The sequence below is a fragment of the Triticum aestivum genome, unplaced genomic scaffold, assembly GCF_018294505.1.
Source record: "Triticum aestivum cultivar Chinese Spring unplaced genomic scaffold, IWGSC CS RefSeq v2.1 scaffold65268, whole genome shotgun sequence".
NCBI classification, from domain to species: Eukaryota; Viridiplantae; Streptophyta; class Magnoliopsida; order Poales; family Poaceae; genus Triticum; species Triticum aestivum.
This window is the reverse complement of record NW_025225571.1, coordinates 55,609-81,366: the sequence shown is the minus strand read 5'-3', so window position 1 is coordinate 81,366 and position 25,758 is coordinate 55,609. Positions and strand designations below refer to the sequence as shown.

Genomic DNA, 25,758 nt, shown 5'->3' with positions numbered 1-25,758 from the left:
CGATCTCGCCAGCGTCTCTCCCAAGGAGAGTTCCTTCGCCCCCGTCCTTCGGTGGCTCCCCTCCGCCGACGACCTCGGTCGTCGGTGCTAGGGGTATCGCCGGATCCACGTGTGTGTGTGTGTGTGTGTGTGTGTGTGTGTGTGTGTGTGTGTGTGTGTGTGTGTGTGGATAGTTTTAGGCTAAATTAGCTTCGTTTTTAGGTTGCTCATCGTCTTGGCTTCGACGGCGGCGATGGCGGCGCTGAATAAAGATTCTTCAAATCCTTCTCCAACAAGTCGATCGGCCCTATGGTTGGGGGCGGTTTGAAAACCAGCCCGTTCAAGCAAGGATGGTGTGCCGGTGGCATCCTCGTGGTGGACATGTGTCCTCGGGCTCCACCGTTGCGACGACGTCTGTCCCAACATCGGCGCGAAGCTTGGGAGGTAGTCCAGGAGCGGATGTAGATTGTGGACTACATCGACGACATCTAAAGACGGAACGTGTGCTGGGTTCGTGGTTGATGGATGCCAATTGTGGTTTCCTCCTTCGGCGTCTTAGTCGTGCCGGGGTGCTAGATCTTGAGTTTGATAGTGTGTCCGGGGTGTTGCCTAGATCTGATTCGTCCAACAACAATGACTTCAGTTTTGGTGAGCCACCTTGGAGGTCCACAAATCTGCTGCATATCAGTGATTGAGCCGCGTCGAGCTTGGATGAGGAGGTGATATGTCATTCTTTTCTTCAGTGGCTGCTGTGGTCGTGGTGACGGCGGCAAGCCTTCAGATCGCTTCAGGTTTTGTAGTCGTCGCTAGATGGTCTACGGATCTGCATGCAATTTTTGTTATTTCTGATATACGTTGTAATATCATGATTGATGATGAATAGGTTGGAAGTTTTCTAAAAAATTACATAGTAAGATGAGATATTAACCCAATTGATGATGGAATCTAGGCAACACTGATTGAGACTAAGGGTGATAGTAGACCAACTATAAAAATATTCCAATTCATTAATGATATGTGAATTAGATAGATAATCTATCATTCGGATTAATTTTTTCAATTTACGTAGGAAGAATAAAAGTATGTTTAGCAATGAAGGTGGACTCAACCAAGTATCACATTTATTCGTGTGAGCGAAGGTAGCTCTTATTATTAGGTATGTTGAGCATATACGCCTGACTCACAAGTCTCGCGTCGCCCCTCGCGCGGGCGACATGAGAGGACCCAATTCCTAGCTGCTGGAACCACCTCCTCCCCTCCCCTCTACCGTCGCCGATGGCCGGCACTAGGCAAAACCCGTGCGTGCAACAGCGGTGGCGCAGGTACTGCTCTTCCTCTAGCGGTTTCCGAGGGGCGCAGGATACCCTGAATTGTGGGGGTGTTGCTCCTAATTCGATCAATGGGTGCGGCGGCCGGATCCCGGTGACGATGTTGGTGGTGCCGGTCGGGACCAACGACTGGAGGAGGGCGGTGCGACTGGGCGTGGTCGGTGGCGGCGGCGGCAGCCGGTGAGGCCCAGATCGTCCTCGGCTAGAGACTTATTGATGTATTAATTTGTAAGATTTTTATGAATGATTAATAAAGTGGTTGGGTGCATGCAGAGGCCAGTGTTAATCCTCCTTTTGAAAAAAAAGAGTGCACTTTGTCAGTCCCCATCCACACATTATTGAGTTTAAAATTCTGCAACGCATATTTCAAAGTGTATAAATTCGTAAGTGTTTTTAGGGATACAGTACATTTTTAAGTGTGGTCAACATGCGCAGGATGAAAGTTTCAACCGACACGCGAGATGATTCTCGAAAAAAGAAAACCAATTGGAAAAAAAAAACACGCGCGAAGGAAAAAAAATTCGAAATAGCCCACGCGGCACGAAGCCACGATCTCAACTTCCTCTAACCACCCACTGGGCCGTCGTGAACCTTGCCACCGCCCAGCTCCAGATTAGCCTCATTCCCACTCACCTCTCGATTGGAGCCTAGAGCAGTTCTCCACCCAGATCCCGTCTCTCACCCGTTGTGGCAGCGACCGACAGCACTCGGCAAGTTACGGTGCTAGGTCAGTGCCTCCTTTCCTCTGTCTCCCCGGGACTTCCTTTCTCCCCTCGCCTTGATCTCTTATTTTTTTTTGTATTCATGCAGCAAAGTACGGCGACTGGTGGTGGCGGAAAACGGCGACTGGCCACGCATGCTGTTGTGGGAGCGGCGGCAGCACGGGCTGATGGGCGAGCGGGGGCAGGGGGCGCAAGGCTGATGACCGAGCGGCGGGGCGTGCTAATGGGCGGCCGGCGCCGTGGGCTGATGTTCTGCGCTGATCGGTTCTCATTCGCATGCAGGGTAAAGGAGGCGTGAGATCCACATCTCTAGTTGAACAGCCGCCCGAGGAAATGTCTCCTCCCTACCCAGCCAGAAGTTTGATCCTTCCGATCGAAGAGGTACCGTATCAGGTATCACCATAATCAAATCCCATCCATCTGCTTTTTCTTAATTCAGACATGCTGGAGTACATATGTTTCCATTCATCTGGATTTTCTACGAATTATTGTCAAAGCAGATCCCATCCACCGGTGAGATGGCCAAATTTTGGTAGTTGAACTTACGTACCACCTCTTTGGTTCCATCGTACCAATTACTCGCCAGTAATTTTGGAGTAGTACTTATCTGCAATCTAAGATTTCAACCCACGTTAATCTAGCCTGATTGATTCTGAATGTCAAATCCTTTCTAGCTAGGATGTCAAATATGTACGATTCACACAACTATGCTGACAAAACTACTACATAAGAATAGTAGTACTAGTTTAGCTTCGTACAACTACTTGTTCCAAGACATTCTAGTATCTTGTGGGTGTGTTATGTTTGCTGGCCCTGGTGTATATCTTTGGGTCGAGAAATGTGTGTGTAGGTAAGGGGGAAAAGGCATCAATTGAGGCAATGAACTGACACATATGACCCGTGGAATGGTGTATTTCCTAATGGATTGTTCTTTTCAATTCTATATATCTACAATAAGATCTTACCATGATATTTTCTCAAAGTTGTGTCGTTTTAATGGCACATATCCAGATTTTTCTTTAACTGATGGTAGATTTGCCATCTTATCTTGTTCCTGAATCATGTTGTATGTGTCGCCTTGGCATTTTAGTTCTACATATAATGATTTATGAACACATAGGCGTTGATGTGGATTTTAGATTTACTTACTCTTTACTTTAAGTTGATAAACCGTTCCTCTTGGTTAACTTGTAGAGTTGATTACTAAAGCAAGTTATCACAAATAGCAGTGAATTGCATTCAAAGATCTAGAAGTACTAGTCTGTATAACCCTGTGCATAAAAGGTGCAAAACAATAGTCATTTTATTTTTGTTCATTTTTACTTTTCAGTTTCCATTTGCAAGACGTATGGTTGGAAAAGGATTGAAGTACTGGTGTAACACTAATAATTCTTACTAAGATGTGATTTCTATGTCAATGTGTAGATGATTCCTGAACAAGTAAGTTTGTTCCTTTTAGCTCAATTAAATGTCAGCTGCATTATATCATTTTTCATCTCTCTTATAACAAGTCTTAGTTTCTTAGGTATTGGTAAGTCATATTGGAGATAAATTGAGTTGTGATAATGCTATGATACTAATGATGACAATGGTACCTATGGCAATGTGGGAGATTATATATATGGCGATGGGCATTACGATCAAGACGACCATAATGGTGATGAGTCTGATGATCTTCGAGTCATGCAACCAAGTGAAGTTATGAAGTTCATGGACAATTTAGCTTATGCACAATGTTTGGACCATTATATCTTAGTCATTATTTTGTTTTTCATTTGACACTTCTTAGATGCGTCAGTATGGCCAATGTAATATTGATTCAACTCATTAGACATGTTATACTTCTTGTTGTTATGCTAAATAAAATATATTTTCTTTGATCATGTGTAGTTGTGTGATTCTGAGATGTATTTGAAAGGCCAATATTTTGAAATACTATCGTCATGAATCACAGTTTCTTGGTATGCAACAACCCTCGATACAAGCAATTTGTAAGGGTGACTTATTTCCTACGGTGCAACAAACATCTTGGGTACACAATATGACCACAGGAACTTCAGAACATTGGTGAATTTATACAATTGATGGTGCTAGAAAATTCTCAACTAAAGGAATCCCCGAAGGGTTCTATGCACCATCAGTAATCATATAAACTGACGGTTTGGCACTCCTCTCAGTTATAAATAACCTTGACAGTCAAATATACTGTCGACTATTAAGAAAATTGACGGGGGGCAATAACCGTAGGAAAATAAATATCCGGCGGGGAACCATCGGCTATAAGTGTCGTCGAGCTTCTGATGATCAATTTATGTCTTATGGTTAACCGTCGGCCTATTACCGTTGGAAAAGATATTATCTGACGGTACCGTCGGATATATGTGTAATGGCCGACAAAGCAAGACCGACGGGAGATAGCCGACGGTGACCCGTCGGTTATTAGGGTATCCGACGGTGAACTTATATATCCGACGATGATTGGACCCTCGGCTATAATGGAAAATCTAGTAGTGGTGGCGGCCGCGTATGGGTGGGCGGCGTCGATGAAGTACGGGGAGGCAGGGTCGGTGGTGGCATCTCCGCTGGGCAGCGCGCCACCGTGCATAGTGGAGTGGATTCAGAATCAGAAGCACCATCGTGCTTACATTTTTCTTCTACTTCAGAAGCACTATCGTGCTTACTTTTTTCTTCTACTATCATGCTGTAGCTCCACCTGTAGGTAGACAAATGGAATGCCATACAAGTCACAGAAAACGTCGTAAAGTAAAGCAATGTCAGAGTATGTGCATTAAGGAAAGAGGATAACTAAAGTAAAAACTCTAGTAAAAACTCTATATAATTAAGAGCCAATTCATGTCGTCCAGTAGTTGTCAAGTTTTGGTACAACGGTCAGCAGTGCAAACTTGATATAGCTGTCAAGATATATTTTTACAACGGTCAGAAATAGATGCCCTCTAGCAGATATATTCTTGAAGAATTACAAGGAACCACCAAACTGGATCAAAACTGCATACTCAGGTTGATCAACATATTTTTGCGAAAATTCAACAGAAGTTTATGCATGGTGACATGCATTGATACATTAGTACTCATGAATCTAATTACTAGCTTCATCAAGGGCTAGCTGGCAGCAGTTTATCGTGCACGCAAGAAAGCCATGCAACCATTAATATTGTGCAGTGAAGGGTGTAACAGTATGTATACCTTCATTTCGCTGACTTTACCCCGCGCGCGCTCTAGCTTCTTATCCAGATGGCCAAGCTCTGCCGTGCCTGCGGCGGATGCATGGCAGATCTTGTCCGGTCTGCCTCCACACTATGACAGTATAGGCTAGCACTCTTGTAGAGTGCGTATATGCGAGTAAACCTGTTTATGCATGATATCCACAGGTTTCAGTCATCGGGCACTGTTCTAAGCTATGGTATAATTATGCATGTGTAAATGGAATGCAGGCGGCTAAACGTCAACAGCCTGTGCTTGCATAAGAACCAACCAATGGCTAATGACTTATCAGTCACAGGCCGAATTTAGTCGTGAACAATTAGGTGGGTACACAAGCTTCTGAATGACTGAATCTGACCATGAATCCGAATCTGAAGATGCGACGGGATTAAAATCAGACCTAAATTAAGAGCATCATCTGACCAACTTCAATATGAAACACAATGAGAGCAGAGCACCCTGATACTGTAGCTAAATTAAAGTTGGTTCTCATCTTTTCTTTCACACAAATCAATTGCTTCAGCACAGCAGTGCAGATCGTTTGGCATTATATGACATTAAGGTTTTCGATTGGCTTAGTAAGTTCATTCATCTAAACATAATGCAGAATTTGGCTTCCCCAGAATGAATCGCCACAAACATGTAGGCATGTACGCTTGTACTAACAAGAGAAGAATTGAAATGTAAACACGGAATGAAATCCAAACCAGGCGTGACAGAACATCCTAAATCAGTTTAGGACCGGAATGAATCGAGACGCACGGGCCATGAGATTGGGAGAATAGGACCGACGAAGGAACGGACGGACCTTGTGTGGGGGCTGCAGTAGTCATCTGCCTGCCGGCGCTGTCCGCCTCGCAGAGCACGGCGAGCTCCTGCGCCTCCTTCGGCAGCCCGCCGCTGCGCTCGCCGAAGGTGGCCCCCGGAGAGATCAGATCCCTGTGTGGGGAGGGGGGTAGGCCGGCGGCGAGGTGTGAGGGAGACGGGGCGGTGGTTGGCGGCCGGCGGCGGTGGAGGGGGAGGAATGAATCGGGGCTCGGCTCTTCTTTTCTTTTCTGAGGGGTAGCTTAGCTCGACGGGTTCGTTTTTTACTCGGTCGCTTGCTCCGGGGCGAAGAACCGGTTTGGACCCATGGTTTTGCAAGCCAGCTCTCTCGCCTAGAAGCATTTGGTCCACGCGCGTCCGTGGGGCCAAAACAAACAAACGATGGCCCAACCGTAAATCCAGTTCGTTCGGTTTCTGTCTGGATACGTTTACACGGACATGAGGCGGACGCATCGCGCGTCTTCGGGTATCTACCTCGGACCCACATGTCGGCCGCGTAACCATTACCGGGTCGTATTAAATGGCATCCACCCACCTCGGGCATGCAAGTCAACCACCGAAAGTTTCGGGTTCTATTGGATGGGATTTAAAATAAATGGAGAAAGTTTCGGGTTCTGTTGGATGGGATTTAAAATAAATGGAGAAAGTTTCGGGTTCTGTTGGATGGGATTTAAAATAAATGGAGAGAGAAGCATGATTATTTCATATACGTCATTTATTACCATTGTCATTCTATTGCTTCTTCATTTTTTTAATTCACTATGCTACATTTTCAAGTATCGCATGGCATGTTCTGATTGCTATATCACTAATCAGTCATTTTTGGTAATTCGCAAAATAATGAGGTATATGCAATTTTGACTGTTTGGCTTATCAGCATAGCCGAGTGATGAATTTAGTATAGATGTGTTGCCCGTTTTGGACAATGTTATGTAGTTCTTGAAGATAACGACGAACTATGATTTCAATAATTGCTTGGTCCTGTATTTTATATTGTTTCTTAATCTATATATCTTTTCACGTTAAAAGATTTAGCACTATGTTCTAGTGTAAATACATTGTACTTCACTAAAAAGAAATATTCATAGACGACAAATTCATACGTGGAGTAGTTGATTTGTTACTCTACAACCTTTCTCTGGCATGTTTGGCTATGGTGGAACTATTGCGTCAATGCATCTTGGAAGGTATGAATTTACCAACTAATCTGTATCAAACACCGACGTTTTTCAGTTTAATCAATAATCCTAAAAAAAACGTCATCCCTTTGTTGTGCAATTTCCATGCATGGATTGCTGGTATTTGCAAACTCAACTTTTATGTACCCTTGATATGTATTCGCTGTTGTTTGTCTCAGAAGAATTTGTTGTTGTGATTTCATTTGACGTGTTGTCTGTTTATGAAAGAATTTTGGTTGGGAGTGTGGTTTGTTGCAAGACTGCCACCCCCTCCGCGCAGCTTTCAGCCTCATTTCCCCACCATGCATTAGTCAACCGGAACCAGACAGAGTATACCAGCCTAGCTAGATTGCGTCTTAGAAGTACAGTATTCCTACAAGCCTACCTACAACTGTACATTAGATGAAGGATGTCTCGTCAAGGAAGCAAGCAAAAGCACATTCCAAGTATCAGGCAACCCCGGCAGGCACCAGTGGCTGCAGTCAGCATACACGACCGGCTGCCGCCGTTGCTCCAGCGTCAGAGGCTTCCCATCCCTGTTGATGGAGTACACCGAAGGATGCGCGTCGATCCTCAGCTCGGATAGACGCGTGATGTTGAGATATGCGGCGGGCGTCCTCATGCTCCGTATGCTCCCCTTGACGATGGACACCATGCTCTTCGGGAACCATGGAACGACTGCTTCGTCCGCGGCGATGGGGGCCGTCTGATTGTAGCACCAGTTTGCACTGCATTGTGTGTTAGGAGGTTCAGTCAGTTGGTAATGCCTGAATTTTTGTTATGTGAGTTGGCAGAAAGAAGTGTAGGTACCCTTTGTGTTCAGGCGAGACGCTTCGGAAGAAGACCCTGGTTCTGGTCTGGTCCACGTTGTGATCCACCCATCTCGCCCATGTCCTCAGTGCTCTGCTGAATGCCTCCTCTCCTTCCATCTTGACCAGCATCCCGTTTCTCTCCAGGTGGTCCCAGCTACAGTCAGTCGAGTAATCAGCTCGCCGGCCGTTGGAAAAGGAGGAGTTAACAAGACAACATACACAGGATGAAGATGGACTTACGCCCTGAGCTTGCCGGTGTGCGTCCACCAGTGGCCGGTGTTGAAGACGAGGACGTCTGCCCCGATCACCTGCTGAAGCATGGCTGGGAGCTGGTCCAGCTTGAGCACCTTGGTCCGGTCCGGCTTGGTCTCAAGCTGCACCAGGAACGGGCTCCAGAAGAACTCCACCGAGCAATTGTAATCCTGCAGCATTCATTTTCCCCATGATGTTGATTGTAGTAACGATGCTCTCTATTTTTATTTCAATTTCAAATAATTTGGTGTAAGCTCTATTGTAGCAACATGAATTTCAAATAATTTGGGAACAGAGCATCTGGGTACTCTGTTTCTGAAGTAGTATTTCTCAAGAAACATACCATGGCGCGGAAGATCTTGTGCTCGGAGCTGGCGTGGTGGACGCGCGCCCGCGAGCGGTCGGGCAGCGCCGTGTAGAGGATGCAGGCCAGCGACTCCCACATGTTCCTGTTGAGCGAGTCGCCCACGAACACGAGCCGCCTGTTCCGGCACTGCTCCAGCGCCCCGGAGCCGTCGATCCTCCCGACGGCGCCGCCGCACCCCCTCGGCTGCCACCGCCACTGCTCGTAGCCGGCGTCCGGGCGGCCGTTCCTCCGGCAGGTCACCTGGTCGCTGAGGAACGGGCACTCCGCCGCCTCGTACAGCGGGTACCTCGCCGGGTCGCGCACCCAGCTCCCGTCGAACAGGTCACACTCCCTCCCCTGTCCGTCGCCGTCCGATGCCGGCGCGGGCGCCGGCGCTGATGCTGCCAGCTCCTCTTCTTGCCCCTCCTCCTCGCTGCGGAGATCTCCGGAGCCGGCGACCGGCGCGGGCGCCGTGGAGTCGTCGTGGTCATGGTAAGCAGCAGCAGCACGAGGGGGAGAGGGCGCTGACGCTGCCGGCTCCTCGTCTTGCTTCTCCTCCTCCCTGCCAAGATCTCCGGGGCCGGCGTCCGGCGCTGGCGCCATGGAGTCGTCGTGGTAATGGTAGGCAGCAGCATGATGATGGTGATGATGATGAAAAAGAAGAGGAGGAGGACGGGGAGCGGGCTGCTGCAGCCTGGAGAAGTGCTCCCACGGCGGCGGCGGCAGCGCGGGGAAGAAGAAGGGGCGGGAGCCGAGGAGGAGGCCCGCGGAGAAGAGGCAGAGGCAGAGGAGGGAGCAGAGCGCCCATCTCCGGGCCGTGGACGTCGCCAGGGAATCCATTGCTGTCAGTGGAGTGGAGCGCGCGTGCGTTCACGAGCTCGAGCTGGCAATGGCGAAGGTCTATAGGAAGGAAGTCAATGGACACCGTCGCCGTTGGTCAGAGCCATTGACCGGGCGTGGGCTGCGTGGAGCTGAGGTAGAGTGGTTTTGGTTGGTTGGGTCTTTTTTTTTCTTTTTCGAGCCGGTTGGTTGGGTCTTGGTGAGGAGGGGTTGGGGTTTTGGTCCGCTGCCGTTTCTGTCCGGGCAAAATTTTCAGATGATCCCAAGTATTTGATAATTTCTGATCTGGTGAGAGGTACTAATAGGTCTCCAACACTCATATTTGGTAAGTTTTACAAGAATAGGAAGCATCAGAAGTGGAAAGTACGCATTGATAATATATTACTTCCGTGTAAAGAGCGCTCGAGTAAAAGGAAACAATTGCATTCCTAAATAGTAACATGATCAATGCTATTGAGTGCCATGATTTACAATGAGAGATATCATGTACGTACTAGTCACGCAATAGCGTGGCAGTATGAAAAATATGAACATTTTTATTCTTTCCATAACTTATTAGTTGGTGTAAAAAATGCACACATACGGTCAAGTACACCAACAAATTTCAAGAAAAAAGGCAAATATGGCGTCGTCCTAGTTAGCACAATTTCAGGAAAAAAGAAGTAAATATGGAGTACTTGGTTAAGTTTTTTGGAGACTTGATATTATGTTTTTGCTATTTTCGTATATTTTATTTCTCCACTATTTTTATTTGATGTGATTGCAACTAATTTTTTTTGCAGGTTCGTACTATCTAGCAATGCGATGACTACAAGCACATGGGTGAGCTAAAGGCGTGTCATCATCATCACCCCTACCTCACAGACCAGTAACCGCCACTGATGAAGAGTAGTGTATATCAGAAGTATCCGAACTGTAGACACACGCACGAAGACGATCAAACGAAGGCTGAGTCCATAGAGATCCACCAAAGATCAACACCGACCGAATCCCACGAGATCCACCGAAGACACACCTGCACATAGCCTTCGACAATCATAGACGCACCGTCGAGAGGGGCTAGGCGGGGAGAACTTTATTTCGTGTAAGGGGATCCGATGCCGCCTAGCCTTCCTAAGCAGGAAGATATCCTAATCAACCTAAAAACACCTAAACGGAGCAGGAACCCTCCTTCGGCCAAGGGTCGAGGTCCACCGCGCCTCCATGTCCCTAGTGTCGTCAAAACCGGCCGCGGCGCCGATGTCAGGCGGAAAATACTAATCGACTGGCAGTCGCGAGACGAGGCAAAGGGTTTATTTCTTAATTTTCTTATCGCATCTAATTTATTTTGAAACTCAAAATTTTATTCAAGATTAATCTCTCTTTTCGGAACATGTGGAGGTACCATGCGCGGCACTGGTCAAACTGATTTGGGATGGGCTAAGGATGGTATTTCATCCATTTTTAGACTGCAATAAAATGCAACAATGTGTTATTTTACAAATATTTAGAAAGAAGCTAACCTTTTGGAATACTAACATTGGCTCTAATTCTCAACTTAGATTGACCTCCATATATTTCATAATTCATGACGATTAGTACAAATGCAAATAGATAAATAAAATTGAAAATGGAATATGACAAAATTATATAAACCGCATAAACTACACTAACATCACAATTTCAGAGAGCCGCATGAGCTGCCCAGCTCAAGAAGTGAGAGCCTAGTTTTTGGCAAAGCTTTATAGTATAAATTAAAGTTGGCCAAGTATTACAAGACCATGCTTATAGAAATTAGAAGTACACACATGTTCTTAGGAAAATTGATGTCATCTTGGTCTCGCACTCGCCGGTGGCGCGCCATGAGGTCGATATTAACTACAGACCTCCGGAACATCATTGGGGCGTGGTAAATAATCTTCATGTTGCGGCCGGGAAGTGGTCGGAGCCAAAATATACCGACAATACCAGACCGGCATGGGCGGCGCTGGCGCAAACAAGAACGAGGGGCATCAAATCGGCGATTTGAAGCTCGAGCCATGAAGGAGGAAATCCGGTGAAAAAATTCGGATGGGTGGGGGTTCACGGGAGCATTTTTCGGGATGAAAGATTCGGTACAACTGAGATTCTTTTCCTCAGTGATTTTCTCTCCTGTTAATACGACCAGAGATTTGGTGGCGTTTCCTTATCTGTCGTGGTGAGAGGTGACCGGCTGAAGCAAATAGAGGCAATTTATTGATACGATGAGAAAATTAGGGAAAGTATCAGGTGACATCCGTTCTTACATGCTACCATGATACCAACTTGCAAAATCCAAATTTAAACATGTCAAAAAAAAAATCATGGATGTTCACAACACATATGTCGACAACCCCTAAAAACTTAAAGATCAAAATTCGAAATACACAACGAGAAACAAAAAGGACAAATCCATCATGAATAGTGTCTTATTTCTCTTTGTGTATGTTGAATTTTGATCTGAATTTTTTACAGAGCAAAGGAACACCTCGTGCAGTGTAGCACATGCCATTCCTTTAATTTGCCTAGCTAGCTAGCGGCGATTCCGGCATAGTTATGTGTTGAAACAATTAGCACGGCCCACGGATGCATGCGCACGATCATGCACGCATGTGGTGTGGGATCAGGGGGGAATCGATCCATGTCCACGTCCACGGGAGAAAGTAGTAACCAGTAACCGGCGAGTGATCCTGGATGGACAGGGGAGATGAATGAGTGTGCCCATCGCTTAAAGCTTGGGTAACCTCGTGGGTTTGATCACCATGGTCGAGATCGGGGGAGTGCGTGCGAAAGCGAATCATGCCGCTGCAAAAATACTGTGCTAGCTGTTGATAATGAGAGAGGACGGTGAAACATCCATCATTCCGGCCTCGCGACCCGACCTGTCACGGAATCATCATGCACGCACGCATGCATTTGCATGGTGGTTGCACGCAGGTTATGAATCCCCCCAGTACTGCTGCAGACCTTGTCTGATGTACAACATCTGCACGCAGCACGCTTGCACAAATCACACAATAGGGATATGCTATGTGGCCAGAAAGCTTTAATTAACTCTATAATAAGATCAAGGAAGGTTTTCTTTTTCCCTAAAAACAAGATCAAAGCAAGTAAGTAAAGTATGGGTTTTATACATCAATCAGACAGATCTTAAACCAAGATCAGATCAAAGCATCCACCCATCAAATCACTGCTGCTACTAGATAAGATCAGTAGTACGTACGGATAGCCTAACCACTGGATCTTGCTAGTCCTCCAACGCATCGTAATCCTCCTCCTCCGGCGTCCACGGCTCCGGCCCGCTGCTCTCGTGCATCCACTGGTCCAACTCCAAGGCATCATAATCTCCCTCCTCCGGCAGGAGATGGGCATCCGCCGACGGCGACGGCGACGGCGACGGCAGCGGAGGAGCGACAGCGGCGCCGTCGTTGGGCGGGGCCAAGAACAGCCACCGGAACTCCTCGGGGACCTCCGACGACGTGGTGTCCTTGCCCCCCTCCTGCGTCATCAGCTGATCGCCGTCGAGCGGGACCAAGAAGCCCAGTCCCCAGAGTTCCTCGGGGACGCCCGACGACCACACCGGCTCCCGCGTCCACCACTCCATCTCCATGGCATCGTAGTCCTCCTGCGCCAGCGGCGACGGATGCTGCAGCAGCAGGCGCTGGTCGTCCGCCGAGAACGGCCCTGACACCTCCTCCATTCCGATCGAGATCGAGCGAGATCGCGGCGCTGGCTCTCGCTGGAGTTGGATGGTTGCTCTCCAGCCGGGTATGCAGCTGCTGCTTCCGTAGATTTTATGAAAGAAAAGAAATCGATCGGGGATCGGGGAGCCTGCCGGAGTCTGTCCGATTACAACTCTGATACGGCATATCGATTTATCAACTCTTCAAATATCTGATCAGAAAGCTCATATGTGTCTAGATCTCAGCGGAAACAAAAATCTGAAATCCCGTACAGGTGTCGACAAAACGTCCGAGGTTCGATCGGATTGCAGCCTTGCTTGAGCTAGCTAGTAGTAAATTCAACGCCCCATAGTTCGCCTAGGATTCGGACCAAGAAATATCCAACGGCCACGGGCCCGGGTAGTATAAAACGTAGTGCAAACGGCAGATCGAGCGAGTCATGGCGATTGCGGCGACCCGGTCCAAACGTATCTGTAGTACAATGCTCGATTCCTCCGCATCAAGTGCAAGCGAACGGCACGCGAGGGCGCCGGTCGGACGCTCCCTTTGGTCCGACCTCGACAACGAGCTCCTCGCGTCCATCGCCGTGCGCATGTCTCTAAGGGACTACGCCCTCGCTCCGCCGACGTACCCTCGCCTTCTCTCCCTCTCCCCCGCGGACGACCACGGCCGGCGCACCGCCTCCCTTGTTTGCCTCCGGATGCGACGCCGGTTCCACCTCCACACGGTCTACAACACGCTCGACGACGGCGACGACAACCGCGATGGGCCCGTAATCAACCGCAGCGTACGCGTCGTCGGCTCAGGCAACGGCCGCTTTGCCCTCGCCGTCGACTAGAAGCACAAGGACCCCCGGCCCGAGGGCAGTGTCTTCCTCGTCGACCCCCGCGCCGGCGAGGAGGTCGTGCTCGTCTCTCCGACTCCGACCGAGGACTACGACGAGATGTCGGTACGCAAGGTCGTGTTCGCGCCGAAACCGAATGCCGTCTGGGCAGTCGTGGCCCTGTACAACCGCGAGAAGGTGGCCTACATCGACGGCAAAGTGGACAAGAACTGGACGACTGTCGGCGTCCTCACCGGCAACATGGCGTGCCTCGTCGACATGGCCTTTGATCCTGCCGCCGCCGACAAGGTGTACTTGCTCGACTTACGTGCTGGCCTGCACGTGCTCCGCGTGCCCCGCGACGGCCACAACAACCTGGAGCGGGCCATAGTCGAGGCATTGGCGGCCCTCGTGCTCAACCCCAACCTGACGGCCGCCTACACCCCGCCCTACGACGCCGCGTCCCCGCTGATGGTCACCAAGTACATCTTCTTCTGCCATGGCAGCTTGTACCAGGTGTGGAGGAACACAAATGCCAATTTTATCTCATGGAGCCAGAACTTCACAATGTCCGCGGGCGAGATCTTCGTCCCCAGGTACGATCCTGGGCGCTGGCCATGCTGGGCCGCCGTGATGGATCTCGGAGGCTACTCCGTGTTTGTCGGCAAGATCAGCAGCCCGAGGGTGGTGCAGGCCGTCGCTCTCCCAGGGGTCAGAGCAAATAGCGTGTACTGGATGGACGGGATGAGTGTTCCCATGGTGTGTGATATAGCCACGGGGATCTCTGAGCCGTGTGTCCTCCCTTATGGCCCATGCAAAGATGATTGCTGGTACTTCAATAGCGAAGGGCCGACATTGAAGACAGCGTCGATGAAGTAAGGAACTAAACTTACTCCTTCGTCTAGGTGTACAAGTCAAGTTGTTTCTTGTTTTTTGACACAAATAGACGCGATGTATTAACTCTCATGTTGTTTCTTGTTTTTTAACATAAATAAAGAATCAACCAATAAGAGATGTGGAGTGTGTGTGCTTTTAATAACTTGAGACTACCAAATATGACATGCAATGGTCAGTTTGTTGCATACAATGTCATTAATTAGCAAATAAATATTAAGTTTTCTCGTTTTCCTCTCCACCTTGGTCACAATGCATAACCTAAGATGACTCATTCACCTAGATGGAGGAGTACTAGTTTTGGTTCTAGGATGGTGAGGGGTAGCGAGCTTGTTTGGCTCAATGATTTCCCTCTTGATGTAGTTAGTGTCGTGGCCGGTGATTTAACCGCGTCGACTAGTTAATTGAAATGCATGCTATTTCAAGTCAAAAAAAAAGTTACCATCCCATGTATCTCTTTTTGCGGGTAACATCGTATGTATCCTTTTTTAGTTAACATCCTATGTATCTGGAGAGGTTGTGGAAAATTGGAGAAATACCGATGCGCATAACATATTAACATGTAACTTTTCCTTGGGTAAAAGAGAGCAGAAATATTCCATGATTTCCAACTATTCAAAACTAGACGTTCCAACTGTTTTTCATGAGAGTTTTGGTGAAATATATACTATTAAATCATCATATTAGAGGCATACTTCTAATCTAATGATATTGTTTTAATGTGTCTCATCTTAATGTTTTCTATGCATTAGTTTGAGAGTTAAAGTTGGTGAAATTTGCGTGCACCAATTAAAAGATGGTATGTAGTTATGACAAAGATAATTTTAGGCTGGTCGTAATTAGAGTGTCATAAATGGTATCATGCATGCCAACTAGAATTTTTGGATGATGTGACATACACTTAAATAAGGAAAGAGATCAGGTTGTGATATCATATCATGATACCGCATCATATTAAATGTTGTACCACTTTATGTCATGCATAACAATTAATAAAGCAACCTAATATACTAATTTATGATACTATGCATTACGGAAGTAGTATCACACACTAGTATCATGTATATGATACTAGTATATGATACTCTCCACTATGATCAGCCTTAACTACAAGTCCATTTATTTTCACAGATTAAAACTCTGTTGGTGAATACAAGAAACTACTACGCTAGATTAATCCAAGCAGTTTATAATTGCAATGGTATATATTTTGTGGCATGCAACTCAAATTTAAATTACACAATACCAGCGGGACTTGTAAACCGGCCGGAGGGAGTCTATAGAAACCCTAGCCATGGATGGCTCCGAAACAACAGTTTAGATGAGTATTTTTGTTGTTTGTTAGGGAGTATTTTATCGGGGGGACTTTGTAGTCAGGTGGCATGTTAACTCTCCTTAGAGCTTCGAGCTTTCCACAGCATTTAGTAAAAAGGGTGACTGAAATAGCTCTTATCACATAGATTAATCCATTATTTCAAACCGTCCGCAATACTTGTCTAGTCAACCAAGTGATAAGTATAAGAATTTGTGGCGAGTCACACATAATCAACGGGTTTTGTCCTCATGCAAAAGCCACAGCTTCCTTATGTCCCACTAAAATCTTTAGGACGCGTCTAGCGGGTTGCCGGTTGCCCGCTAGCGCTCCGCAATGGCCGGCTAAAAAAAGAAATAATTTATCCCCCTAATCCATATTAGAAAAAGTGAATATATGTGAACATGTTTGAACAGGATAATAAAAAGTAATTACAAAGAACCCTTGTGAATAGATGTGAATACATTTAAATCGGGTTGTCAAATTTTTTAAAAACCATCACTTTGAAACCACGCATCGAAATTAAGATCCGGTTTCACTTTTGGAACTCTCGCGGCGTGCTCTTCGAAACTAGATCCCGCATGGGTATGTTTTGATGATTTTTTTTTTTGTAATTTTCTCTCCGTTTTGTGCAACTGCCTAGCCTTCGGTGTGCAACTACCTGACAGGGATGTGCAACTTTTCTCCTATACCGTAAACGTGCAGTTTTCAATGATGGTATCTTCACCCCCAAACTACCTCCTTCCAATGAGATGTGAACTTCGTTTGTTGCCCAGACCAGCTGCATAGTAGTTGATGTGCAACTTTTCCCTGCCCGTGGATGTGCTTCACTGTTTGTTGCATCGGCCAACTGCCTAACAGTGGATGTGCAATTTTGGATACTGCCACGGCCAACTGTCTAACAATGATTTGCAATTTTCTCTCGTATCCCCATGGATGTGTAGTTTCCCTGCTAGCACACGGCCCAAACCACCCCTGCTAGTGAGATTTGCAACTTTAGCACTTTGTTTATATGCAACTTTTCACTACCCTCATGAATGTCATTTCTTTACCGTTCAACTGTCCCTGCCAGTGAGATGTACAACTTCGTATGTTGCCCTGGCCAACTACCTAGTAGACTATATGCAACTCTGCCTGTTGCCTCCGCCAACTGAAAATACATGTCCACAAATAGGGAGGGGAAGGAGTTGCACATTGACTAAAAGGCAGTTGGCTTGAACATTAGACTAAGTTGCACATATCGCTTGCAGGGGTGAGGGTATGGTGTGCCAACAGTGAAAAACTACGTATCCACGAATAGGGAGGAGGGTTGCACAATGACTAGTAGGTAGTTGATCGGGACAATAGACTAATTGCACATCAAAGTTTTCATGGTTGCTAGACACTATTAGGAAAAGGCCTATAGATAATATGGACATTAATGGCGCACCACACATGTGGTGCGCCACTACTATATAGCAGTGGCGCACCATGTGTTGGTGCGCCATTAGTGTCCAAATACTAATGGCGCACCACATCCACGATGCGCCACTACTAATTATTTTTTTATTTTTTTTCAAAACTAGTAATGGCGCATCAGGGGATAGTGCGCCATTACTAGTTTTAACTAGTTTTTACTAGTAATGGTGCACCACACCCTCGGTGCGCCACTACTAACAATTTTTTTTATTTTTATTTTCAAAACTAGTAATGACAGTTTTAACTAGTAAAATGGGCATAACTTTTGCATACGAACTCGGATCAAAAAGTTTTTTATATGAAAAATCATCTACTCGAAAAGATACATCCGAATTCAACCGGAGAACCCCATTGAACATTTTTAGAATCCCCAAAAACCTAACAGAAAAAAATACGAGGCTTTTAAGATCTAGAGGGGGAAAAATGGAAAAAATTTCAAACTTACTAGTGGCGCACCATTTACTAGGTGCGCCACTAGTAACAGAAAAAAATAGTTTCAATTTTCTTTTTTGGAAAAAATGTTCAAAATATGATACGTAATATGAACGAAAGTTTGAAATATTTTTTTAAAATTTCATCACACTCATGAACATGAACAAAGTCCTAGACATCAACAAGGTTTAATAGGATTGATATGCTAGATATATCAACTAGTGCGTGTTAAGTGAGCTGGTGCTGGGGTTGGATAGGACTCTGAACTTAAGCGTGCTTGGGTTAGAGTAGTGTGAGGATGGGTGACCTTTCGGGAAATTTGACCACGGAGTGCGATTTGATTTGAGATTAAGCATATTGACCTGAGATTAAGCATATTGACCCGAGATTAAGAAAAAAACGAAAAACTAAATTTGAAAAAAAAAATTGAAAAGAAAATTCTGAAAAAAATTGTTAGTAATGGCGCACTTCCTGGTGCTAATGGCGCACCAGGGGTGCGCCATTAGTATTAATTACCAGTGGCGCACCTGTAGTGCGCCATTAATGGCCAAAACAGGTGCGTCACTAGCAGGTCTTTTCCTAGTAGTGGACTACAACCTTATGAAAGTTGAATCATGCAGATCCAAAAATTGGTTTTGGAAAAAGTTGCACAATGTAGTACTAAAGTTGCACAATGCATTACTAAATTTGCACCATCAAGCACGAAAGTTGGCATCGAAAATTTTTCATCAAAACATACCCATGCGGGATCTATTTTCAAAGATCTCGTCACGAGGAATCCAACAGTGAAGACGGATCTGAATTCCGACACATGGTTTGAAAGATATGACTTCTTCAAAATTTGAAAACCCGAAACAAATACACGTAGATTTGTTTTGTCCTTCACATGTTACAAGTCTGACAGCATTTAATACCAGTAATCACATGCACTACCAGACAAACAGATGTATGCATGCATGCAAGTGACCGAGCGGCCGCTCGTCCTCTCCAACGAGCGTGCGCGCACTTTTTAGATTTCAGGAAATCTTTATAATTAACTAAAATAAGATCAAGGAAGGGCCTCTTTTCCCCTGAAAAATATCAAAGCAAGTACGTAAAGTATCGGTTTTTATACATCAGACAGATCTTAAACCAAAATAAGATCAAAGCATCCACCGATCAAATCACTGCTGCTACTAGATAAGATCAGTACATACGAATAAACTAACTACTACTGGACCTAGTCGTCGTCCAACGCATCGTAATCCTCCTCCTCCGGCGACAGCGGCTCAGGCTCGCTGCTCTCGTGCATCCACTGGTCCAACTCCAAGGCATCATAATCTCCCTCCTCCAGCAGGAGTTGGGCATCCGCCGAGGGCGACGGCGGCGGAGGAGCGACAGCGGCGCCGTCGTTGGGCGGGACCAAGAACAGCCACCGGAACTCCTCGGGGACCTCCGACGACGGCTTGCCGTCGCCGCCCTCCTGCGTCATCAGCTGATCGTCGTCGAGCGGGGCCAAGAAGCGCAGTCCCCAGAGTTCCTCGGGGACGCCCGACGACCACACCGGCTCCCGCGTCCACCACTCCATGGCGTCGTTGTCCTCCTGCGCCAGCGGCAACGGATGCTGCTGCAGCAGCTGGCGCTGGTCGTCCGCCGAAAACGGCCCTGACACCTCGTCCATCCCGGTGGAGATCGCGGCGCCGGCTCTCGCTGGAGTTGGATGGTTGCTCTCCCGCCGGCTATCCTGAGGGTCTCGTTGGTTGGCTAAATCGCTCGCGTGGGCATGCAGCTGCTGCTTACGTATATGTATATTTTATGAAAGAAAAGAAATCGATCGGGGATCGGAGAGGCTGCCGGAGTCTGTCCGATTCCGACTCTGATACGGCATTTACGACAATGGGAACCCAGATCGGTTTAGGCATGCGACGGGCACCGTCCGTGTATTGCTGTTTTGTACTCTACGAGCGAGAAACACGTCTCCAACGAAAACGTCCGAGGCGAGGTTCGGTCGGATTGCAGCCTTGCTTGAGCTAGTAAGTAGTAAATTCATCGCCCCATAGTTCGTCTAGGATTCGGACTGACAAATATCCCACGGGCCCTATATATATAAAGGGAACGTAGTGCGTACTAGTGCAGGCAAACGGCAGATCGAGCGAGTCTTGGCGATTGCGGCAAGCGAACGGCACGCCATGGCGCCGGCCGGACGCTCCCCTTGGTCCGACCTCGACAGGGAGCTCCTCCAGGGCCGGTCATGGGATTTTGGGAGCCTGGGGCGAAACTAAAATTTGGGGTCCTTAATAAACACATCATAGTAATAAAAATTAATATATATGTATATGTAAAAAATTATTAATAACACTCCAATGCATTGAAAATCAGTATGTGTATCAAGTAATTTATACATATTACCTTAAAATTTTCTTCTAACATTCCTCGTTGCAAAGTCACTTATGATGGGGTCGATGTCAATCTCATCCAATAATTTCTTCTCCATGCATAATGTAGCCAAATCATTTAACCTCTCTCGAGTCATTGTTGACCTTAAATAATTCTTCAACAATTCCAGCTTTGAAAATTTTCTTTCAGCCGATACGACAGTCACAGACACAGTAAATAAGATGCGATAAGCAATGAAGATATTTGGATAACAATCAACTTTTCTGACATGCCCAAAAATCTCCATAGCATAATATTCAACTCAGAAATAAGATCATATACCTCAACATCAGATGAACTATCAAGAGAATGTGTTTCAACAAATTTTGTGCAACACTCTGTGATTGTACCAATTTATCAGTCGCCTTCTTCCTTTTCCTTTTATTGCTAAACGATGCATATGTCTTGTTTCTCGACGGCATACTAGCACACAATTCTGAAAAAAATAATTTTTGCATCGATTATTGAACGGTACGACATACACATCGAGGAACCGCAAATCGCAAATGTAATATACCTGATTTTGATGGTCGAATCCATGATAGCATCAGTCCGTGTTCTGTTTACAACGCCTAGATTCGGGGAACAATTGACCAAGCGTGAAGATGGGCCCCCCCGAACTGAAATCAGCGGTGGACTGAATTAGGAAGGAGATTAGGAGAAGGGAATTAGGAATTTAGTAAGAGCCAGGCGGCAGACCTGCAGTACTGCGTGTCGGCGTCCGTCGGCGGCGGCCTAGGACTGGGAAGTTGGGAAATCACGATCGCACTTTTTTTAGGTCAAGCCGTGAAGGGATAGCAGATCGTTGTCTTTTTTTCTACGTGAAGGATGAAAGAAGCAATCCCTAATCAGGGCGTGCCTGTCACTAATCCTGCCGCTGCTGCTCGTTTGGCTTGCGATCGTGTGCGTGTGCGTGTGCGTGAAGGGCTGAAGGCCACGCCTTTGACTATTTTTTCTGACATGGGCCTACCTAGTAGCCTGCTATACACAGAACCTACATACCCTGGGTGGGGGCCCCTAGCATGTGGGGGCCAGGGGCGGCCGCCCCCCGCCCCCCCTCAGGGCTGGCCCTGAGCTCCTCGTGTCCATCGCCACCCGTGTGTCTGTAACCGACTACGCCTGCCTCCGGCGCGTTTGCACCGCGTGGCGCTCCGCCCTCGCTCTCGCGACATACCCCCGCCTCCTTTCCCTCGCCGACGACCATGGCCGGCACATCGCCTCCCTCATTTGCGTCCTGATGCGGCGCCCGTTCTCGACTACGCCTGCCTCCGGCGCGTCTGCACCGCGTGGCGCTCCGCCCTCGCTCTCGTGTACCCCGTGCTCGACGACACCGACGACCGCGATCCGCCTCTAGTCCACTGCAGCGTTTGCGTCGTCGGCTCAGGCAACGGCCGCTTCGCCCTCGCCGTCAACCAGAGGCACCGGCCCCAGGGGCAGGGCAGGGTTTTACGCGAAGTCTTGAGGAAGAGGATGATCTTCCTTGTCGACCCCCGTTCACGCGAGGAGGTCGTGCTCGTCTCCCCCACCAGGAACTACAACGAGGAGCGCGTACGAAAGGTCGTGTTCGCGCCGAAACCAAACAACAACTGGACCGTCATGGCCCTGTACAACAACCACCAGGTAGCCTACATGCACGGGAAAGTGGACAACAAGTGGACGACCGTTGACGTCATCACCCACATGGACTGCCTCCTCGACATGGCCTACGACCCTGCCGGAGGCGACAAGGTGTACTTGCTCGACACACGTGGGGCCATGCACGTGCTCCGCGTGCCCCGCGGCGGCCATAACAGTCTGGAGCGGTCCGTGGTCGAGCGCTTGGCCACCCTCGTGCTCAATGCCGACCCAACCACCGGCTATGCCCTGCCCTACGACGTCGCGTCCTCGGTAATGATCACCAAGTACATCTTCTTCTGCCATGGCAGCCTGTACCAGGTGTGGAAAAACACCAGCGCCAACTTCAACTCGAGCAACAACCACTTCAGGATGTCCACGGGCGAGATCTTGGTCCTGAGGTACGATCCTGGGCGCTGGCCATGCTGGGATGTGGTGAAGGATCTAGGAGGCTGCTCCGTGTTCGTTAGCAAGATCAGCAACCCGAGAGCGGTGAGAGCAAATAGCGTGTACTGGATCGATTGGATGGGTGTTCCCATGGTGTGTGATATAGCCACCGGGACGTCCGAGCCGTGCGTCCTCCCTTATGCGCATGCAAAGGTGACTGTTGGTACTTCAACAGTGACGGGCCGGCATCAACGACGGCTAGCTAGAAGAACAATTTACCATAACATCTAATGTATCCCCAGAAAAAGGAGAGAAATATTTCTTTATGGGGAAATGTTGGTCAAATATATGAAATTATCATATTAGAGAAATACTATTTTAATCCAATGATACCGTTTTAATGTGTTCCATCTTAATGTTTTTGTGTATATTTTGAGTCAAAGTTGGTGAAATTTGGGTGCACCAATTATAACACGAGCAAAGATCATATAAAATGTGAGTCACATTCATCCACGTGTCCTTTTCTCTGATTTCTACAGATTCAAACTCATCCGGCAAATCCGGGAAACTACTACTTTAGATTTTATTTTTATGTTTCTTAAAGACTACATCCTCCCTACCAGCTTCAAAATCCAATGTCATATATTTCGTGACGTCTAAATTACATTTATATCATCAGTCAAAGTTAGCCTCATAAGGGCATCTACTATGCCTAGACGCTTGTTGAGGCGCTTAGACTAGCCACAATGGGTAGTAACATAGACTTTGTCTATGTTACTACCTTTATAGTGGGGAGTAACATATGTGTGGTAACATGCAACACTTCATTTATTAGGCTATAAACACTTCTTGTCTTAATATATGTGATGTTACTCATACTACTAGCTAGTAACTAGCTATATTACTATTTTTCTCTCTTTCTTCATTTATTGCTTGCCACATCATCTATTTTATCTAGATATGTGTGATGTTACTACCTATGTTACTCCCACTGTGGGTAGTCTTAAAGAAAAGAGAAAAGATTGACTGCATAACATCGATACAAGAGTTTGAGACTCCAATCCCAGTAGCCTTCGCGGTTCAATCAGATTTCCTAATTTTTTTTATTGCTACAAATAGTGTCAGCTGCCGCAAAAAATGGGGTTGTTGGGAAGAAAAAAACAACGAAGCGCTCGATGACTTTCTTGGTATCGATGTCAGACTAAATCCTGGAGCCAGACGAGATTGTAACGTAACTACCACAAATCGAATCCTGGCGTCCATCACAAGCCCATGCGTTGTATAGATGTTCTAATAGGAGCGGATCCAGAAATAAATACGAGCACCAGGACTTAATTCTGGTGGGTTAGGGATACCACAGTCCCTCTAACCACTGATGATCAAGTATTGTTGTTTTGCACGTACTCACGAGTGCCTGCCTTTTTTTGCCATCGAAAGGCGAGAGAGCGAGAAACACTCCCACACGTCTGCAACAGAAACGTCCGAGGCGAGGCGAGGTTCGGTCGGATTGCAAGCTTGCTTACTAACGTTCGTTTCCGGAGTATTTAACAAAAAACTACCATAATTCGTGGAACCGTGCCTACAAACTATCACTTTATAAATTTGTGTCGAAAACTACCATTTTCTCACTAATCTTTGACTAAAATTAGCAAAAGGGCCCGTGCGTTGCAACAGGTTGAAAACAGGAAATGCAAACACCTGTACCAGCTAAAGCTACTATAGACATCTATTTTTCCACTTGCCTAATAAAACCTATTTTTCCACTGTAAAATGTAAGCATGCCCCTTTTCGTTGCAATGGGAGGTAAAAAAATAGCACAAATTCCTAGCACAACACATTAGTTGCCATTAACCATGTTGGTTAGATCGAAGCGGAACACCGATCGTGTTTGATGAGTTCAGGAACGTTGCAGAAAGATCCTCCATCCTCTAGGTAAAAAATAATAGAAAAAAACGAGATCACGAGCATTGTAAAAAGATCATCCATCCTCTAGCCAAAATAATAGGAAAAATGAGGATTTCATGACATACCAGAATCTTACTCCTCGTGGGATTGGGGTCGGAGAGGGGGAAGCGGATGAAAATTAACATAATTTAGCCCAATGGCAAAATGACACATGAAATGCATATTTTCTAATTAGCAATTCCAGTTCAAGCGTAGGTGAATGAAGTAGTTTTCTGCTTGCAGATATTGCCGTCAATATCCCCACAACTCGCCCTTACGCCGTCTTTTAACGAAGGTCCAAGTACAAAGTCTGCCAATGGAGAAAAGGACAGTTTCCACAAACAAAACAATAATACAGCTAAATAAATCAAACAGATACAATTGTGATATGTATTTGGTGGTCGGTGTGTAGTTTACAACTTTTAAAATTATAATTTTCAAATTTTCAAAATGTGGCCACGAAGGCTCAAGCTATCATCTCAACATTCCCTTGCCAGAAAAATCAATAACTGTATTGTTGAAACCAATCAGCAGCTTGGTCCTTGAGCTGGAAAGAAGCGAACTTGACAAAGTCCTCAGGCCTGACATTGCTACATTCAAAATGCTTGTTGATGTCCACGAGCCAATCATCAGCATCCGTGGCCTCGGCACAGTAGCTGAAAGACTTGGGCTGATTTGCGAGAAACTGGTTGAGAGTGGCAAAGTGAAACTGATTGTTACCTTGACCTTGATTGCCTTGATTGCCTTGCCCTTGAGTACGTTCTTGCAAGAGTTGTAGAATCATTTGAGCATTGGCGTTGGTGGCTGCCATGATTGCTTGCCATGCCTCCGGAGGTGGAGGTGGTGGCGGAGGGTTCGCTTGACTCCCTTCATTGCGATCCGGATTCTGACGCGTTGGCGGAGCCATCCTGAAGAGGGTGACATCCGTTAGCATCTTGATAGACAACAGATAAGTAGAATCAACGGATAGAAAATTGCAACATATAGTCTTCACAATAAACATTCGAACGAAGATGAACGAATGAATTCCGTAGTAAATCATCACACTTCCATAAGTTGAGAAGCCACTTGAAAAAGATATGGAATGAACTTATGAATTCGAAGCAACTCGAATACCACAATACAAAATAAAACAAAGTATTGGCTTGCAAAATAAGCCGGAACAAACATATGATAGATATTTCGTCCGAAGTTTTTGTGGTGGGGCCCACACGGGCTCAATCGTACAGCACCATCATGTACAAGGCTGTGCACATGACATACGAAGCGTCCCCGAGTCGGCAAAGCCATGGAAT

The 25,758-nt window shown here is 46.7% G+C and overlaps 2 protein-coding genes and 2 long non-coding RNA genes across 5 annotated transcripts; 1 reads left to right on the top strand and 3 right to left on the bottom strand.

The window, feature by feature from the left end:
- Nucleotides 1-1,908: 1,908 nt before the first annotated feature.
- LOC123172280 (uncharacterized) lies at nt 1,909-3,856 on the top strand. 2 transcript variants are annotated; one of them, XR_006485518.1, is made up of 4 exons: nt 1,909-2,034; nt 2,118-2,422; nt 3,360-3,469; nt 3,555-3,856. It is a non-coding gene; the product is annotated as an uncharacterized lncRNA (long non-coding RNA). The 2 variants fall into 2 exon arrangements; XR_006485519.1 differs by having other exon boundaries at nt 3,547-3,856.
- A 120-nt stretch (nt 3,857-3,976) lies between these two features.
- LOC123172283 (uncharacterized) lies at nt 3,977-6,350 on the bottom strand. Its single transcript, XR_006485520.1, has 3 exons — nt 6,060-6,350; nt 5,234-5,395; nt 3,977-4,742 (listed from the first exon to the last, which is right to left on the bottom strand). It is a non-coding gene; the product is annotated as an uncharacterized lncRNA (long non-coding RNA).
- Nucleotides 6,351-7,535: 1,185 nt separating this feature from the next.
- Nucleotides 7,536-9,638, bottom strand: LOC123172276 (protein trichome birefringence-like 28). The gene is made up of 4 exons (XM_044589275.1): nt 8,662-9,638; nt 8,307-8,488; nt 8,065-8,220; nt 7,536-7,982 (listed from the first exon to the last, which is right to left on the bottom strand). Exons 1-4 carry the CDS (start codon nt 9,502-9,504, stop codon nt 7,640-7,642), a joined length of 1,524 nt encoding a protein of 507 aa, XP_044445210.1. The 5' UTR covers nt 9,505-9,638; the 3' UTR covers nt 7,536-7,639.
- Nucleotides 9,639-19,167: 9,529 nt separating this feature from the next.
- LOC123172281 (uncharacterized) lies at nt 19,168-21,409 on the bottom strand. The gene is made up of 3 exons (XM_044589284.1): nt 21,218-21,409; nt 21,036-21,138; nt 19,168-20,954 (listed from the first exon to the last, which is right to left on the bottom strand). Exon 3 carries the CDS (start codon nt 19,761-19,763, stop codon nt 19,323-19,325), a length of 441 nt encoding a protein of 146 aa, XP_044445219.1. The 5' UTR covers nt 19,764-20,954; nt 21,036-21,138; nt 21,218-21,409; the 3' UTR covers nt 19,168-19,322.
- Between the last annotated feature and the right edge of the window lie 4,349 nt (nt 21,410-25,758).

What these genes read in the sequence shown, in the direction of transcription:
- LOC123172276 (XM_044589275.1), bottom strand. Translation starts at nt 9,504, where the DNA reads ATGGATTCCCTGGCGACGTCCACGGCCCGGAGATGGGCGCTCTGCTCC. An exon ending in CACACCGGCAAGCTCAGGGC is followed by an intron (nt 8,221 to 8,306) that starts GTAAGTCCATCT and finishes GACTGACTGTAG; the next exon opens with CTGGGACCACCTGGAGAGAA. An exon ending in GTCTCGCCTGAACACAAAGG is followed by an intron (nt 7,983 to 8,064) that starts GTACCTACACTT and finishes CACACAATGCAG; the next exon opens with TGCAAACTGGTGCTACAATC.
- LOC123172281 (XM_044589284.1), bottom strand. Translation starts at nt 19,763, where the DNA reads ATGGACGAGGTGTCAGGGCCGTTTTCGGCGGACGACCAGCGCCAGCTG.